The 19,352-nt window shown below is 33.7% G+C and overlaps 3 protein-coding genes across 3 annotated transcripts; all 3 read right to left on the bottom strand.

Moving 5' to 3' along the window:
- Positions 1-423: 423 nt before the first annotated feature.
- Positions 424-8,461, bottom strand: LOC120122357 (RING-H2 finger protein ATL78-like). The gene is made up of 2 exons (XM_039141490.1): positions 7,881-8,461; positions 424-784 (listed from the first exon to the last, which is right to left on the bottom strand). The coding sequence occupies exons 1-2, from the start codon at positions 8,459-8,461 to the stop codon at positions 424-426; spliced, it is 942 nt and encodes a 313-aa protein (XP_038997421.1).
- A 2,944-nt stretch (positions 8,462-11,405) lies between these two features.
- Positions 11,406-14,058, bottom strand: LOC120122356 (G-type lectin S-receptor-like serine/threonine-protein kinase LECRK1). Its single transcript, XM_039141489.1, has one exon. The coding sequence runs from the start codon at positions 14,023-14,025 to the stop codon at positions 11,611-11,613; it is 2,415 nt and encodes an 804-aa protein (XP_038997420.1). The 5' UTR covers positions 14,026-14,058; the 3' UTR covers positions 11,406-11,610.
- Positions 14,059-14,949: 891 nt separating this feature from the next.
- Positions 14,950-18,590, bottom strand: LOC120122401 (G-type lectin S-receptor-like serine/threonine-protein kinase LECRK1). Its single transcript, XM_039141519.1, has 2 exons — positions 15,964-18,590; positions 14,950-14,967 (listed from the first exon to the last, which is right to left on the bottom strand). The coding sequence occupies exon 1, from the start codon at positions 18,520-18,522 to the stop codon at positions 15,985-15,987; it is 2,538 nt and encodes an 845-aa protein (XP_038997450.1). The 5' UTR covers positions 18,523-18,590; the 3' UTR covers positions 14,950-14,967; positions 15,964-15,984.
- Positions 18,591-19,352: the final 762 nt, after the last annotated feature.

Genomic DNA, 19,352 nt, shown 5'->3' with positions numbered 1-19,352 from the left:
AAGAATAACAATTATTCTTTAACTATTAAGATCGTTTGATTCATACTCATCTACCACAAATCTTAATGATTTATTACTATTCTTAATGATTTTCTAATCAAAATTGCCTTACCCTTTTGCTTTTTGTTTAATTTACACACACATATATATATATATATATATATATATATATATATATATATATATATATATATATATATATGCAAGAGATATATGTACAAAAGAAGCGAGGGAAAAAAGATAAATGCAAGTTTTTATGAATATATATATATATATATATATATATATATATATGCAAGTTAACTTGTAATTGATTACTAAACAAGAAACTTGTTTAAGTTTGAACACATGGCACAGTTGACCGAGGAGAGTAAAAGATAAAAAGAAGCTAAGCTAATTTACCTATAGCTGTTTATGAAACCTTCAGGAGCTAATATCGGTAAGTTCAAAATGGTTTCCGGCGGTGGAGCCGGTTCCGATGAGACTCTTTTCGCATGTCTCGATGAGGCGGTGCCTGCATTTAGGGCAAGATGAATGAGACTTCAGCCGCTTGTCGATGTATCCAACATGGAACCCATGATTGCACTTGGGTAGCAGCCGCACGCGGTCACTGGGTGTGAAATCCGAAAGGCATATCACACACTCAGAGTCCAAACCCGGCAGCTTTAACTCGGTCGAGTAGCTCACTTTTGGAAAGGTCTTCAATGCTTTTCGCTTGACCCCTGTGTAAGTGTTTGCTAACCGGGGTTCCGAGGCCAATAAACTCAGAAACCTCAATGCTAACCTGATGATGGAAATGAGTCCAAGTGAGCAAATTACGGCACAGACGAGGTTTTCAGGGCTTGGTTGTGTTTGAACATATGGTGTAATACGAGTCAGCCAGGACCTCTTCGATTGTATCGGATCTAGAACGAAGTAAGCAATTCCTCTACAGCAAAATTACTTGATAGTAATGAAGATGGTGGTGTTATATGGATATGGCTATGAACGAAATTGATTAAGGAAGGATGAATGATAGATGTGGTAATGGAATTTAGGATGCTGGAAATTGGATAATAACAAAGAACAAGGAAGAACCTATACTAACAAGTATAAACCCGAACCTTATATGTTCAATGTTCAAGGACTTGGACCTGTTAGATAGAAATCTAAGAACCCAAAGTATCAAAGGATCGATACAACAAGATCAGACTTGAAATGTCAAGAAGATAGTTCTAAGAAGAACCAAATTGCTCACAACAGTTTTAATTCATCAAATTCTGATTTGCAAAATGAAATTACAAGCTTATTTAATTTGTTTCAAATGTTAGCCGAATAACACATAGTATTTTTGGCCAGCTATTACGTCTAACAAATAATACATTCCAGTTCATAATTCTCCATGAATTCAGGTGATGATTCGATGTAAAATGGAGACAACTCTTCATGGCCAGGTAATACTCACGTTCCTTCAAATTGATGCTTAAGTGGAGACAACATCCAGCTTAGTGCCAAGCACATGGGCTGTTTTCAAAGTATGTCTCCTTGGCTGATCAGCACGTATGATCCTTCAAGTAATTGCTAAGTTGGTTCACGCACATGGTTGGGTAGTGGAGAGGAGCATATTATTCACGCACATGGACTGTTTTGATGGATAATATTTTGGTGCAAGAATAAATGCTGGAAACATGTGCAGCATTATGGGTTCCCTCCAACATACGTGAGTGATAATCTAGTCAGCAAAGTATGGGTCTGATTTCAGCTGGTTTTTGTGTCCTCCAACGTGTTTCATGATCCAAGGACTTATTTATGTCTTTATAATGCTTATCCAGGCTGTTACATACGTGTATCATGTTCCCATAAACTTTGTTTCCATGTTTTTGTGAGCTGTGTGTTTTCCAAGTGCTCAAAACTGTCCAGCATGTGCGTCAGCTTCCAAAAAATGCTTGAACATATTGATATCATCGTGTCCCATGCTCTACTGATTGGTGTGCTTCTTTATAATGTTCCAACAATGTGTTCCATGCTATTTTGACGTGCCTACATGTGCAAAGAAGATGATAAGCAAGTGTTTAAATGAAATGTGCTAGAATGAATCACTCACCTTGCTGCCGTGCATGTGTGTTCCATATTGAGCCATGAATGCATTATATAATAACTAAAAATATTTAAATCTTAAAACTCAAATGAGTGCACATGAGTGATAATGAAAAACATGCTGTAAAGTGAATGTGGGTGCACGTGAATTAACAAAAACAAATGATGAACATGCTGTTATGTAAATGTGAGTGCACGTGAATTTAACAAAACAAATGATAAACATGTTGTTATGTTGAATATAAATGCAAAAACGTACTTATCAATGTGAATGCACATGAATGGTAATTATAATTAAATGAAAAACATGTTGTCATGTTGAATAAGAGTGCAAGACGTGTTTAACAATGGGAATACACATGAGTTAATTAAAATAAAGGATAAACATGTTGTTTTGTTTAATATGAGTGCAAGACGTGCTACATGATGATATGTATTAAAATATGCTTAGATGAATGCAAAACATAAACAAAACGTGAAAAATTATACGTGTTAAAATGAAAACAATGAGTTACACGAATGCATGTATGCTAATATGATAAATGCTAATGAGCTAACAAATAATTAAATATGAATGCAAGACTTATTCTAACATGCTTAAAATAAATAACAATGCGTACCGAATATCATTTAACATGGTGTTCATAATAAATGATAAATGGAAACATGTAATAATAATATCCTAAGAAATGATATGTATTCATAGCATAGATTTGAATGATATGAAAAACATAATCAACTAAGCATAGGATGGAATGAATGATATAATGATTTACACTAACATGTGAATGCATGATTATGATAGAATATAATGTAAAAACGACATAATAAAAGGTAAGGTAAGAAAGAAATCCCTTAAAAATAGTAGTGAAAAACGTCCATGATGTGATTAAGTCATGAAGAAAATTGGAGCTGGACAGGATCACATCATGGTGTATACAGAAGAAACCTTCTAAAGTAGTGGAATTCTCCTAGAAAATCTTGAACATGTTGAGTGGATGTGGCAACGGACATAGTTTTGGCAGGGTCCGGGTATTTTAGGTTGAGTTTAGATTGTTAAATTCATTTGCACAGGTGAATTTATATATGAGAAAAGGTAGGGGTTTTTTATATATATAAATTAAGAAAAGGCAGAGTTTTGAATTTTGAGAATTATAATCTTTTTAGTTTTAAAATGAATTGTTTTTGGGAGTAATCAGGGTTAACTTGGGGCATATAGTAGGAAATGAGTACCAATATATTTTAGAATAAACTACACTTTTAGTATCCTAACTATCACTTTTATTTTATTTTGGTCATCCAATTATTTTTTAAGATAAATTATAAATTTGGTAACTGAACTTTACTCTCTCCTATTTCATTCACTATATTTTAAATTTTTTCAATTTTCTCACTGAACTTAATAAAAAAGATAATTAAGATACTAAACATACCTATAGTTTACCCTACATTTTATCCTCTTTAATTCATTAGAAGTTAAGTTGGCATTAATTTTAAGCTTTATCAGGATACAGATCTTAAAAAGAAAATTAGTTTAATAACATTTTTATTGTATTGTACTGAAAAGCAATATAAATGCCAAAACTTTTTTTAGTCAAATCTATAAATTCCTGTATGAATTCTAATAGGCTTAAAGCACATGTGTTTATGCTTATATATATCGAAATTTAAAGCACACGTATCATTTGTCAGTAGACGGTCATGCATACAATTGCCACATATGTGATTAAATGACGCATACAATTTAGTAACTGGGAACATTATTATTATTATTATTATTATTATTATTATTATTATTATTATTATTATATTCTCATAATTATCTTATGATTTATATTTAAAATTTATAATTACTTTTTTAATAATATTATCTTTAAAAAATGAATTTGAATTTATCAACAACATAACAATAATTTGAAATTAGATTGTTTTTAGTATTGTTAAAGGTCAAAATTTCTTAATCTATGTACTTGGACGCGATTAGGACTGGAGATTTGTTATCTTATCCAGGAGTCTATAAGTGAGATTGATTTAGATTGATAATTGCTTATATATTATTAATAATTAAGATTTTTTTAAATAAGTATTATGTTATAATCATCTCAAAAAAAATTTTAGTGAAAAACACCGATAACTATCTATGTTCCAAAAATTCATTTTTTTTTTTGCAAAAGTTTTGGTGAAACCTTTTTTGAATTTGTTACGATTTTTTTACATTAAATTTTTTAAATAAATATTATCTTATAATCATCTCGAATAAATTTATTTCGTGAAAAACATCCATATGTGTTTCAAAACTTCATTTGTTACTATTTTTTTTTTCCAAAATTGAAGAGCACTATATATGGATAAGTTTTCAATCATTCTTCTTTTGATTTTGCCATCATTTGTTGGTTTTATGTTACTTTTGTTTGTGATTGCGAGTTTCTTGCTCCACCATTGTAGTCTTACTATCTCACAAATATTCCAATTGGTTGATAAAAAAAGTTAATGTCAAATACAGTGATTGATTCCCTTACAATAGTGTTCATTGTTGTCAAATACACTGACTTTAATGTTCTAGACATTATCATTGCCATTTTTATTATCATTTCTATTGTCATTTCCATTTCTATTGTCATTTCCATTTCTATTGTCATAGTGAGGTTGTCAAATACAATGACTTGAATTTTTGAGTCAATGTTTAAACGTTGACTCGGGTTAATGATGGATGATTTATTTATGGTTTGAGTTTCACTGGACTATGTTTGGGCTCAATTTAATAGGCTTTGAGGCCTTTCTTAAAGTAATTGAAAGTTTTTATAAACTCTTGAGAGTTGAGTAAAAATTAGAGGACCATATGGGTGATTAATCATTTTTCTCCGAAATTCAATACTCATATAGGAGCATGGGGATGTCATGTATAGTTGATGGCTATAGGATTACTTGTATCAAAATATTTCATTTTTTATTTTTTTATTTTTTTAATTACATATTTGACCCACATTTTCAAACCTCCTTTATGACATCTTCATCATTTCTCCTTTATTTTTTCATGTTTGTCATGAGAGAGATAAAGAGTTAAGGGGGTGAGTTTAATCACAATTTCTTCCTCAAAAATTAAAGAGTTAAGGTTAGTTAAGCTTGATTGACATTGTAAGAAAATTGATGAAAGTGGTATATGTGCACCTATACAGTTGCGATTGTGTGTGATAATGATTATTGGATATCTATGTCACTTGGTTTAAATGTTATTGTGACACCGAGCCATTGATATAAGTATTGTGAACGAGAATTATACTAAGACATATGTGAGATCAAGTTCCCTCTATGATCTATATCTGATGGCTATGGTGAGACCAAGATATAATTAGTTATGATTAATGGAAATTATACCAAGGCATGTGTGACATCGGGTTCCCCCATTAATTATTAGTACCTGATTGCTATTGTGAAAGTGATTTCTATAATTGTGTATATGCATGTGATGATGTATGACTTGTATTTGTTGAGACTAGAGATAAAAATATGTTCATGACTAGGACTTTAGTTGTGGACTAAGGAAAAGAGACTAATATTATTGTGAAAGAAATGAATAAACCTTAAGCATGTAGCGCTTGGATTTATGAATCATTCATGTACTTATTTTTTATCGTTATTTCAGCTAGTATGTTTATGTTTATGAGATTTATGATGGATATTGTAGGTTAACGATATACCATGGAGCTTTGTAAGGCTCAGCGTTTGAATGTTTCCGTTTGTGGGTTAATAGCTTGAGCTTATACGAGAAACACTGTCGTAATATGATTTCCAACATCCTCCTCTAAAGTATTGTATTATTACTTTTAGTGGATATTGTATTCATAAGATCCTTATACATGTATTGAGATTGTAAACTAAGAGATTTAGGTTATATTAATTTGTTTTAAACTATATATCATGGAATTTAAAATTTTAGAAATATTTTATAACGATTATGAATGTGGTATTTTGATAAACCATATTATATTTTAAAAATGAAATAGAAAAATATTTTAAATTTATTGATTTCTTCAGTAGCCCAATATAACATCTTAGGCTCATCTGATGGTGATCAAGTTTGAGAAGTTAAATGTTATGTTTGATTAGTCTCTATCCAAATGGATGTGTTTAATGTTTTTCTACAACATGACCTACATGAGGAAGTTTACATGATACTTCGAGAAGGCTTTCACAACCATAGGGAGACATGTGTGTTTCGGTTGCTTAAATCTTTGTACGGATTAAAGCAATCATCGGGTCAATGGAATTAGAAACTGATGAAAGCTTTTGTGTTATGTACAGGGTCTACGTTATTATTCTATGTTGACAAAGTGAAAAAAAGATAAACTAGTATTTGTGTTAGTCTATGTTAATGGTCTTTTGACCATGGGGAATGATGGTGATTTAATAGTTGAGCTAAAAACTATTCTTCATCAGAATTTTAAGATGAAGGATCTTGGTTATCTCAAATAATTTGTTGGTATTGTGGTTGTTAGACCAAAGAAAGGCATTGGGTTGAATCAGTGAAAATATGCCTTGAAGATTGTAGCTGATTTAGGTTTAAAGGGAACACGGTGTACATAAATCCCATTTGAACAAAATCAAAAGCTCATGATCACGGTTGAATACGATGAAGCAACAAAGGCTTTGACACTAGGTGAAGTCCTTGAAGATGTTGGGATGTATCAACGGTTTATTGGTCATTTACTTTGTTTAACACATAGCCAACCAAAAATAACATATATTGTCCAACACTTGATCTCGTTCATACAAAGGCCTAAGAAGTTGCATTATGAGGCAACTCTTTGAGTCATAAGGTATACGAGGAAAAATAATGACCAAGGCATCTTTCTTGCAACAAGACTCAACTAAATGTATTTTGTAATTCTGATTGGACATCATGTCCTATGATAAGAAGATCTGTAACAAATTACTGTACGAAGATGGGAGAATTGTTAGTATATTGAAAGTTAAAGAAATAACATGTTGTGTGAAGATCATCGACAGAAATCGAGTATAAGGGAATGACTTCAACAATAGTCAAGTTCTTGTGGTTGAAAGGTTTGATTAATGAGCTAGGGATGAAACACGATGATATAACAATGGTATTTTTTTGATAATCAAGCAGCATTACAGATTGCAGCTAATCTGATTTATCACGAACACAAAAAATATGTAGAGATACATTATCATATTATACGAGAAAACATTCAAAATAATTTTATAAGAATTCATTATGATCAACAAACCAATATACGAAACCAAAGATCTTAAATTTAGTCGGCATAAATATTTGTTATTCAAGTTGGGGGGTAAAAGATGTATATCACCCACCAATTTAAGGAGAAGTGTTAAGAAATAGTTAATTAGTTATATTTGTTAGGAGCGGTTAGTTAATGGTTTTAAATTAGTTGTAAAGTTATATATATAGCTGCAATTGAGTTTCATTGTGATCTAGTTTTTTTTTCAGTATGATAAATTAGTTAGATAATGTTAACTTTTGTCATGTGATTTTCATTTTGTAGTTATAGGGGATGTTTTGTAGCCCTTTTAGTGGATACTCTTAATAAGTGTTTTTATTAGCGGAGACAAAAACAATTGTTTGTAGGTATCACCGTTCACTTCAGTTATACCAGAGTTAACATTAATACTTGTTTATTTCTTTTGCTTTAGTTGCCGTTGCTAGATACTGTTTCATGACACTGTAAAGTGCTTCTAAACTATTCATATAATCATGTTCCTTGACGAACGTGTTCGTCGCTTTTCATATTTAATCATTTCTTTTAATAATGCTTTCTCTTTACCACAGCCACATTGCATTTCCCTTGTGCAAACTTAGTTCACTGTTCCACTGGCTGCAGCTTTCCATATTTATCTTGTTCGTTTCAGTCAGGCAGTGCCTGCGTGTGGGGCACGAAGAATGTGAACCAAGCCATGTATCGATACAACTAATATGAAATCCGTGGTTGCACTCTGGCAAATTACGGAGACCCTCCCCGGCGGTGAACTCCGACAAGCATATAACAGAAGCGGTGCCGAGGCCCGGCCGTTTCGGTTCGGTTGCGTATTTTACGACCGGGAAGAAATTTAAGGCTTTCTGCTCAACTCCTCTATTGGCTAACTTGGGCTCAGCAGCAGCAGAAACTGAGCCTCTAGTTGCACACTTGACCATACAAAACAACCCTGAAGCGGAAATGATGGTGCAAACGAGGGCTAGGAGGAGAACAATGGCTGCATTTGTATGGATGATGTCATTGATGGAATAGCTGTGCCCTTGAGCTGGGGAAATTGCCGGGTAAAGAGAGGAGTGTAAAATAAATTTTCTTGAATGGAAGCTTTGAAGCAACTCCTGGGAGAAATGGGTGGATGTTACTGAAGTTGCCATATATAGTTTCCAAGTGTTTTTCTGGTTCAGATGGCTCAAGGAGTTGGTTCCAAAAAATGTGTTATTGGTTTTGTTTTTATTTTTTTAACATAACCGATAAAAATTACTTAAAACATTATTATTTTTATTGATTTTATTATTATTGGGCATTAAAAAATATTAATATTTAGGTAGAAATAAAAACACTTTAGGTAATGTTTTATCGATTTTATAATAAAAATAATAATAAAATTGATAACACATATTTTTTTAATTGTATATTAATACTATTGTACTGTATAACTTCCGCCCACTATGCGTTGTGTAGCTCAACGTATAACCTTTTTAATATTGCAGAAAGGTCAATTTATCTTTTCAGCAGCCAGAAAAGTAGCCATTGCTGCTTTCCATGGAAAATCTAATCACTGGCCGGTATTCATGTTATCCGAATTCTCAAATTATATTAAGTGGTGTTTGGTTCACGTCATATTAGATTATTAAAGGAATGAAATGTCATTTTTTTGTTTGGTTGGTTAGTAATCTTATTCTCCGATAATATTTTATTCCTAACAGTGATATTTTGAGGATATATTACCGGGAATGTGAATATCTCATCTCTTAGGTATTGTTGGATTACCGACGTTTTAGACTAAAATGTCCTCAAATTTTTTTTCCAAAAAATTCTTTATTTTATCGTTGAATAAAAAAAATTCTACGAAAGTTAAATTATAAATTTATCCTTAAACTATTTTAGATTTACAAAAAAAATCTACAATTAGAATTTAATATGAAATTCATGGTTAAAACAAAATTTTATCATATCATTAAACCTATTTATCTTTTCAATTTTGTAAAAAAACTATATAAATTTTATGAATTTAAAATTTTTAAAGAAAATATATAAATTAATTATAGTAATATTATAGTAGAATTAATTTTTTTAGAAAACAAATATATAATAAGGACAATTTAATAAAATATACATTCCAATAATCTTTTATTCCTTTAACAAAACAATATAATATTACATTCCTGCTAAACGAACCAAACATAAAATACAACATTCTCAGTAATCTTATTCCTGCCGGTAATCCTATTCTCACTGGTAATCCTATTCCCACTGGTAATTTTATTCCCACCGGTAATCTTACATTCCGTGAACCAAACGCACCCTAAGTATTACCAACACGGATTAATTCAAGTAGTAATCAATTTGATATCACTTAAGTAAGGTCTTAAGTTCAAGCTTTTGTATATACAAAAAATCTCTGCTATAATACTTATTCTCCAAAGTCAGGTATGTAACATTGATTGATCCGAATTAGTCAGGACGAAATATATATATATATATATATAAAATAAGTATTCATTTGATTTAAATGTATTCATTTGAATTGTCCAGTCATGAAACATGCAGCATGTTAGAAATTGTTCCAGAATTGTCCCCTCTTCTTTCTTTTCTTAATTATATTTTTTTAAGTTGTATGTAGAAAATCTTTGTCTGAAAACTCATATATCAAAATTAAGTATACAATAAGGATCGATTCAGATTAATCAAGATAAATTCTTACATAATCGAGAGGACAAAAAAAGCTTATGTAGGATAAAGGGAAAAAAAGAGAGGCAATGAGATTAAGGTTATGAGGGAGACCAACCCTTGCATTATTTTATCTGAAATAACTAACCATATCGGGAAGGAAAAGATCACCATCCAATAGATGAGGAAAATGCAGTTTATAGGTAAAGGAAGATGCACTATAGAGGTATTAGTACAAGAACGAGTTTTAGAATATTGTCATAGTATAAAAAATTATTATTATAAATTTTAATTTGAAATTTAAAAACAACAAAATCCACGTAAAAGTAATTATTATTTAAAATAAATCATATTTATTTATTTTCTTAATCTAAATTTAATCTTTTGAATAGTAAAAAACTACCAAATAAGATTAATTTATTATTAACTAATATAGAGGATAGATAATACCCATATCAAAAGTGATATAAATGTATACCACACATTTCTATTCTTTCGGACACTAAAATGAGCGTTCTTAGCTCTTAATAGACCAAAAATGAGAGAATAAATAGGTGTTCAATTATCATATACATAGATTCGTTTACGAAAATGAAAGAGTACATCCTAATTATCAAAGAAATATGAATTAAAATCATTATCGATCCAATCGCATATGTTCTGAAAATCAATATCAATAGGTTGAAATCTCTTAATCCTCGAAAGGAAATGGAAGAGGCTAGAAGTTTTGGTCAGCAAATTTCTATTCCGGACACTAAAATGGGTGTTTTTATCTCTTAATACACCAAAATGAGAGAATAAATATGTGTTTAATATCAAATGGTTGAAAACTATCTTTGAACATATATTGTCTTATACTTATCCCAGATCAATAAAAAAAACCAAGGGTGGATAAATTAAACGGGTTGGATAAAATGAAACCATCCGGATAAAAATGAAATCATCCGGATAAAAATGAAAATGAAAATGAACATTTCTATTCTTTCGGACACTAAAATGAGCGTTCTTAGCTCTTAATAGACCAAAAATAAGAGAATAAATAGGTGTTCAATTATTATATACATAGATTCGTTTACGAAAATGAAAGAGTACATCCTAATTATCAAATAAATATGAATTAAAACCATTATCGATCCAATCGCATATATTCTGAAAATCAATATCAATAGGTTGAAATCTCTTAATCCTCGAAAGGAAATGGAAAGGGCTAGAAGTTTTGGTCAGCAAATTTCTATTCCGGACACTAAAATGGGTGTTTTTATCTCTTAATACACTAAAATGAGAGAATAAATAGGTGTTCAATATCAAATGGTTGAAAGTTATCTTTAAACATATATTGTCTTATACTTATCTCAGATTAATAAAAAAAAACCAAGGGTAGATAAATTAAACGGGTTGGATAAAATGAAATATCACACTTGTATATATATTATTGAGTAATAATAAATTAACTGAAAGAAGCCAACTCCAATACAATTACCACAGCTACAAACCACGGGCGACGTACACTGCACAAAGAATTTTACAGATTTATTGACAAATAAAAGAAAACACAAACATGATGCAATCCTTACATACATTCAGGGCCTGCAAGAGCAGTTTGAGTGAGATGATTGATGTCTGGGCCATCACATCACATGTAGGAAGCACTTGGACATGGAGGAATAAATATATCAGTAATCCCTTCCAGCATCATAGCTACAGTCTTTATTGAAGGACGAAGAGCTGGTTCATCTTGAATGCACCAGAGTGCCACCATCACCATTCTTTCCAAGTTTTCCTTGTCCATTTGCTCATCACCCACAAGCTTATCCACCTCTCTTTCAACCAAACATCTATACACCAGTCTCGACAGAATGATCTCCTCTGGTTTTGACACATTGGTGTCCAAGTTTCGTCGGCAAAACACCGTTTCCAGTAGCACGATTCCGAAGCTGTAAATGTCGGCCTTCACCGAGATTGGAGTGTTTCCATTCCATTCTGGTGCCATGTACCCTCTAGTTCCCCTCACTACTGTGAATGTCCTTGTATGATCTCCCATCAACAGTTTTGCCAGCCCGAAGTCTGAAATTTTAGCTCTCCATGAATCATCCATCAATATGTTTTGCGGCTTTATATCACAGTGAATGATTGGTGTCTCACATTCTTCATGTAAGTAGAGGAGTCCTCTAGCAACATCTAGGGCTACTCTCCTCCTTTCATTCCAAGATGGGCGCCTTGTTGACTTGAAAATTAGGTCTGCAAGGGATCCATTGCCCATGTACTCATACACCAAAAGCCTTTTGGAATCCTCGACACAGTATCCCAATAGTCGAACTAAATTTCTGTGGTGAGCTCTACCGATTGCTCGTGTTTCTGCTTGGAACTCTTTTTCACCTTCTTCCACTAACTTTTCCAGTCTCTTCACGGCGATCAGCTTTCTTCCTCGGTCTAGAGTTCCTTTGTAGACTGCTCCAAACGATCCCTTACCCAACTCTTGTTTAAATCCATTTGTGGCTCTCTTGAGTTCATTGTATGAAAACGACGTCAACATAAGCTCTCTGGTTAGGCCCAAATCTCCCATTTCCAGCAGCCTTTTGTATCTTAGAACTCGAAATTTATAGATGAATACACCTGAGGTTGTAAGCAAAGCACATGAACATGCAACGAGAATGGAAGATAAAACAAGAATCTGCACGACCGAAATTTCCCGTTTGATTAGGAACTGCGGTGGCTTTAAATCAGGGGAAGTAGTGTCGTTTTGTGCTTCAAGGCTTATGATTCCCACCTTCAATAAAACAGTGGGATTCATTTGAGCATCGATATCTCGTAGCAAATACCTGAGTGGAAGATTTTGTTTCTTGCAAACTCCTTTATCGAACTGCGCTACCTCGCAATTGCAGTCTTCCAGACATGTTCGGATGCAGGCATCCTTGCTCAGTCGCTCTTTACTGTAAAATGTACCCGTAGTCCATTCTATACCTTGCATTGAGGTGATGTTATAAAGGGGTATATTGGCCTTCCCTCCTTTGCAGTGCGCTTCCGAATAATTTCTTTTGCAGCCGATGGTGTTCTGATTAGGATCGATAAAATCAGTCCCGGGAAGGCATGCACAGAAAGGCCGGTTATCATTGAAGGTGCAATAGCTGTTGAAACCGCAAAAGCCTTTAATTTTACAGGAATTTAACAACGCACGCCGCATTGCATAAGTTTGGAATCCACCATTTGGCTCAAACACATGAGCATATAACCGGAAATTCCCATCAACATCAAGGCTTGCACTGTAAACAATACTCTTGTTGTTGTTGCTGCTGCTCTCGGTGAAGTCACTGTAGCTCTCCTCTTGATAATCTAAAGGAATTGTTCCGTAGACGGACGAATCAATGTTGTTGATGAGTTGTAGGACGCCTGTCGAGTGAAGGCGAAGCGACAAATTCGCCACATTCGTCACATAATTTTTTGATCTCCAATAGGCAGTTTTAGGAGAGTTTTCGGATTCTAGAGGGTATAGAACAAGATTCCCATCGTTTTGCATACGGAGACGATACCTTCCAGCTGAGGGGTCATTTTCTGATAAACTGGAGATCAACTGGCTATTATTTAACAGACTCTGACCACCTAAAATGGTATCTGTAGGATGCTGGAAACTCTCCCAAATGATATGATTATCTTTGTTGTAGATAACGAAATTGCCTGAATCTAGCATGGAGGCAGAGTAGGCATCCGATTGGTTTCCATTAGCAATAAACATCTTCTCTCCGCTATCAGCCGTCGAAACAATCACTCCTTTCTCATTTAACTTCAGAGTAGCATCTGAAGTGAAGGGCGGATCATCACGGTTTGCTGTCCATATAACTTTGTTAGCCTTCTTTCCATTGCCGTCTAACCAAACTCCAACATAATGGCCATTGCTTCGATTGTAAAAACCGAACGCAAAGCGACGAGAAGGCGAAGTCCATGAGGTTGTTTGAGTGGCCGAGGAAAGCGAAGCTCCCAACGGAATGGTGCTGCTTGACTGCTGCACACACAGAGAAGAAAGGAGCAAAAGAAGAGCCGACACCAAGGCCATGGGAAATAATTTGTGTGTGTCTCTTCTAATTTGGAACTGGTCCAAATAGATGGCTGAGGTCTCGAATAAGAGTTTTCTATGGAAAAAGATTGGAAACTGCTCTGAGTTTACTGTATACTAAGTCTTTTTTACTCTTTCCGACTAATTCGTAGGACCAACAAACGTGGAAATATTTACCTGCTAGTTCTTGCGCACTGCACACGCAGTTAGTGCTGGTCTACTCACACAATTATGGAACTAATTATTTATAGCCTAAAAATAATTTAATTATTTACATAAATATTATAAAAGTATAACAATTTAAATAGTGTATTTTCTTACTATATATGGTAAACTATATCATTAACTACCTAACTATTGCCCTTTTTTATTTTGACCATCATTTTGAATTTTTTTTAAAATATATTTTATTTTTATCTTAACTTATTAAATATATGTTATTCTTATCTTAACTAAAAAATATTTTTTATTTTTATCTTAACTTTTAAAAATATATTTTATTTTTATCTTAACTTATTACATATATTACATTATTAATTTAAATTATTAAATATATTATATTCTTACCTTAAATTATTAAGTATTATTTATTATTATTTTAACTTAAAATATATATTCTATTTTTATTTAAAAATATATATTTTATTCTTATTTTAATTTAAAAATATATTTTATTTTTATCTTAACTAAAAAAGATATATTTTATTTTTATCTTAATTTTAAAATATTATAAGAATAAAAAAATATTTAAGTAGTATCTTTCCACCTATAAATTTTTTTATAAGCTTGCTTAAGTTTGAAATTTGAGCGTGATATTTGTTTAAATATAGATTTTGTAACACCCTCAATCCAGTTTAAATGAAAATATCACGAAATTCAGTCGAAACCAAATAAGAAATGAAATCATGCATATCAATCAATTTTATCATTCAATTTCTCTTACTAACCAATTATTAAGCATTCTTAGCTTAAAATCATGTATGGGACTAAATTGAATTATTTAAAAAGTTCAAGGATTTATTTGTAATTAACACAACTTGAATATTTCCATTCATCAATATGATATTAGGACTCATTCAAGGAATGATGAAAATTTCACCAAGTAACCAAATAGATGGGTGAGGTCTCCAATGAGTTTTCTATGGAAAAAGATTGGCAACAGCTCTGGGTTGACCGACCGTACATTAAGTCTTTTTTTCCTCTTTCCATTTAATTGATAGGACCAACAAATATGTGGAAGTGTTTAGCACTTCGTTGCGAGAGAACAACTTTGCTATTGCTAGTTCTTGCACCACACCCACATATTGATAGTCTACTCCAAACACAATTATTGATCTAATTATTTATAGCATAAAATAATTTTATGATTAACATAAATATTATAAAAGTATAACATAAATATTATAAAAAAATAGTATAAATTTCCTTTTTTTTTTGGTAAAATAAAAGTTTAGATTAGGGGTGGCTCTCCAGTCCACAGGCAGGACATATATAAAACTCAATTAGGATTTATATAGAAATTTATAGATATTATTATTTATATTTTCATGAAAGACATTATATTATTGTTTTCTCTTTTGTAACTATTAGAAATTTATTTTACTAGAATTTATCTCTTAGTTTACATTACATTCTTCAATTATATTAAATAAAATAACTCATTGAGTTATCTAAGTGGTAGAAGGGAGTGTTATTTTCGCTAAAGGACTAGTGTCCAAGCAGTTGCGTCGATAGGGTGTGTGTAGACGTTATCATTGGCTAACAAAAATTTTGAACAGATATTATCTTATAATCACCACAGACTAATAGAAAAAACAAGCATACATTACGTTATCATTGGCTAACAAAAATTTTGAACAGATATTATCTTATAATCACCCCAAACTATTAGAAAAAAACCATCATACATTACATGAAAATCATAATTATGACGAGTACTAAACCAAAAAACAACATTAGTTAAGTAGTAACATGGGGAAGTGATGGAGATGGAGGGATGAGTACATTCATTGTTCCTTCCAGCATCAAGGTCACATTCTTCATCAGTGGACGCAAAGTTGGATCATCTTGAATGCACCACAGCCCCACCTTCACAAACCTTTCCACCATTCTCATGTCCACCTCTTCTTCACCTTCCACAAGCTTGTTCAACTCTCCCCCAACAAAGCAATTGTATACCCATGTTGATAGCAGTATCTCGTCTGCACTACAAACTTCTACTTCTATGTTGCTTCTGCAACATATGATCTCCAATAGTATCACTCCAAAACTGTATACATCAACTTTTTCCGATACCGATGCACTGCTTTGTCGTTCGGGTGCTGAGTACCATTCTGTCCCTTTGGTCCCAGAGGTACTTCTTGTATGATTAGGCTTCAATAGCTTTGCCAATCCGAAATCCGAGATCTTTGCAGTCAATGAATCATCCAATAGTATGTTGTGGGGCTTGAGGTTGCAATGGATGATGCACGTCTCACACTCTTCATGTAAATAAAGAATACCTTTAGCCACGTCCAATGCAATTCTGGCTCTCTCTTTCCAAACTGGGCGTCCATTCATGTTGAATAGAAAGTCTGCCAGTGAGCCATTGCTCAAGTATTCATAAACAAGAAGCTTCCTTGAACCTTCCATACAAAAACCGAGCAATCGAACCAAGTTCCTGTGGTTAGTTCTTCCGATGACAATCATCTCAGTTCGAATATGATCCGTTTCTCCTTCGTTAACTTTCGGCAATCTCTTGACCACAATACTTTTACCATCCCCTGGCAAAATTCCTTTATAAACTGGTCCGAACGAGCCTCTACCTAACTCATCATCGAAGCCATGTGTTGCTTCATCTAGCTCATTGAAAGTAAATGATCGTAGTGTAAACTGCTCGGTTAAAACTTGACTTGTATTTTCGGAAAGCTTCTCGTAACTTCTGACTCTATGCCTGTATAGCAAGAAGCTGCACAACGCCATCACGAAAGACAAGCTTGCAACGGAACCCAGACTTAATCCCACTGTTAAAATCAGGCTTCGGTTTGATTCGTTTATCAATGTTGGCCTGATTTCAGATGGGGAACGGATAATCACCTTGATGAAGGCTGTAGTGTTTATATTTTCATGTCTTTTACCATATTTGAGCGGTAGTCTAAACATGTTGCAGTTTGGGATAGAATAGAGAACCCCACCACAGGAGCATTCCTCCTCGCAAGCTTTCTTACACTCTTCCTTGTCCAAATTATGCTTCACAGAATAAGGATCACCAGCCCACTCCATATTCTCCAACGTAGTGATGTTGTACTGTATCAATAGATCTTTCCTTGATTCGCACCCATCCACGGTAAAATTCTGAGAGCAGCTCTGGATTTTGGTGTTCTCTAAGGTGAAACCAGGATAGCAATAGCACCCGAAATCGTCACCCTTGCTGGAGCAGTAGCTGTTCAACCCACAGTGACCATTAACATCACATGCATCATCCACATTCTTCCAAATGTTTGAGATGGTATTGTTTTCAAGTTGATGGGAGTACAGTCTGAAAATTCCGCCAGGATCAAGGCTTGCTCTATAGATGATCATCGTTTGGTTCCCAGTTGTAGAGCCATTCGCCACAAGCCTTTCTCCGTAGTGATCTGATTCTGAAGACATTGTTAGAACGCCTCTCGTGTTGAGATTTAACACAGAGAAAGGATAGCCAGTACTACGAGTGGACCAGTATGCGTCACTAGCATCAAGTTCGGCAGAATTATTTACATAGGCTACAAGGTTACCATCAGTCTGCAAGCTCAGCAAAAACTGGCCACTGGCGTGGTTTGATCTTGACACGCTGGAAATCAACTGGTTATGATCTCTTCTTAAATTCTGGCCACGGGCGTAGATTGATCTTGGCTCACCTCCTCTTAAATTCTGGCCACCGGCGTAGTTTGATCTTGACACACCGGAAATCAACTGGTTATGACCTCTTCTTAAATTCTGGTCACCGGCGTAGTTTGATCTTGACACACTGGGAATCAACAGGTTATGATCACTTCTTAAATTCTGGCCTCCTAAGATTGTGTCGGTCGGGAAATCAAAGCTCTCCCAAACAACAGTTCTGCTCTGGTAGAGCACGAAATTCCCCATGTCCAGCATACAAGCTGAATCAGCAGACCCCGAGCTGGAAGTGTTCGCGATTATTTTCTGTGCACCGTTCTCAGTCCTTAAAAGCAACGTGCCTTGTGCTGTGAACTCCAAAGTAGAACTAGCGGAGACCGGCGGATCATCCCGATTTGCAGTCCATACAGTGGTGTTTTCCGGGCGGCCGACAAGCCAAATTCCTGCAGCATATCCACTGCCCTGCCGATAGAAACCAAATTCAAAGTGGCCTGAAGGGGAGGGCCATGATCTCGGGTGTTTCCCGGCATATAGAATAGAACCTGGTAGGATAATATTGGGCTCGTTTTCTTGAGCTATGACATTAAAATGTAAAGAAACCACAACGAAAAGCAAGAGAATGTGTGACAGTAGATGAGCCATATTTCGGATGGAGATGAGAAAGAAGCCCTCTTTGCTTTGCAAAATATTTTCACCTTTATTTTTCGCAACCAAAGTTGAAGAAGTTACGAGTTTCACAAATGAATGATATTTAGACAATCTAGACTTCAAAAATGTTAGGGTAAAGTACACAAAGTTATAAAATGATCGTCTAACTAATCATATGTTCCAAAATAATCTTTTTTGTTACAAAAAATGATATCCACTTACTATTAAAAATTATAAAATAATCATCCGACTATTCATATGTAATTTTTTTTGTACTAAAAAGTTTAGGTCAAGGATATCTCCTCCAGTCCAAGGTCAAGGCATACCTAAGTCCTAATTGGGATTTACATAAAAATTTACAAATTGTTCACTAAGAGTGATGATGGTAGAATTCAAACTTAGCCTTACAAGTTCAAATCAACAAAGAAATGGGGGCAAAGGAGAATTAAACCCAGGACCTCTTGGGTGATGGAGCATTCATATGTAATATTGAATGACATGAAAATTAATTCTTATTTGACATAATATTATTAGTTAAGAATCATTGCTGATGTGGTGGGAAGAGTCCATCTAATAATTTTTCGGGATCAAGAGATTCAACGATTAAGCCTGTAAGGAAAAAATGCAAAAATTTTTAATGAGGGAGATGGAAACTTAGTGGTGATTGATTTATAATTAGAGTAATTAACGCTAATATGATGGTAAACTCGTAATAAAATTTCCATAGTTAATGCTTATTTTGCAGGGGGGGGGGGGAAACGTAGTTACATAGGAGGACTTTGGGAGTCCACTCATTAAATTCTCCACCCTGTGGCCAAATGTGC

This window comes from Hibiscus syriacus, unplaced genomic scaffold (genome assembly GCF_006381635.1).
Source record: "Hibiscus syriacus cultivar Baekdansim isolate YM2019G1 unplaced genomic scaffold, ASM638163v2 tig00110387_pilon, whole genome shotgun sequence".
In the NCBI taxonomy this organism is placed as follows: domain Eukaryota; kingdom Viridiplantae; phylum Streptophyta; class Magnoliopsida; order Malvales; family Malvaceae; genus Hibiscus; species Hibiscus syriacus.
Note: the sequence above shows the minus strand (reverse complement) of the source record. Positions and strands in the feature narration are given on the sequence as shown.

Bases quoted from the DNA above. Each gene is read 5' to 3' on its own strand.
- LOC120122357 (XM_039141490.1), bottom strand. From the start codon at position 8,461: ATGGCAACTTCAGTAACATCCACCCATTTCTCCCAGGAGTTGCTTCAA. The intron at 785-7,880 runs GTAAAGAGAAAG...TTCCATCATCAG, and splicing joins GGAAATGCAATGTGGCTGTG to GTTAGCATTGAGGTTTCTGA.
- LOC120122401 (XM_039141519.1), bottom strand. From the start codon at position 18,522: ATGGCTCATCTACTGTCACACATTCTCTTGCTTTTCGTTGTGGTTTCT.
- LOC120122356 (XM_039141489.1), bottom strand. From the start codon at position 14,025: ATGGCCTTGGTGTCGGCTCTTCTTTTGCTCCTTTCTTCTCTGTGTGTG.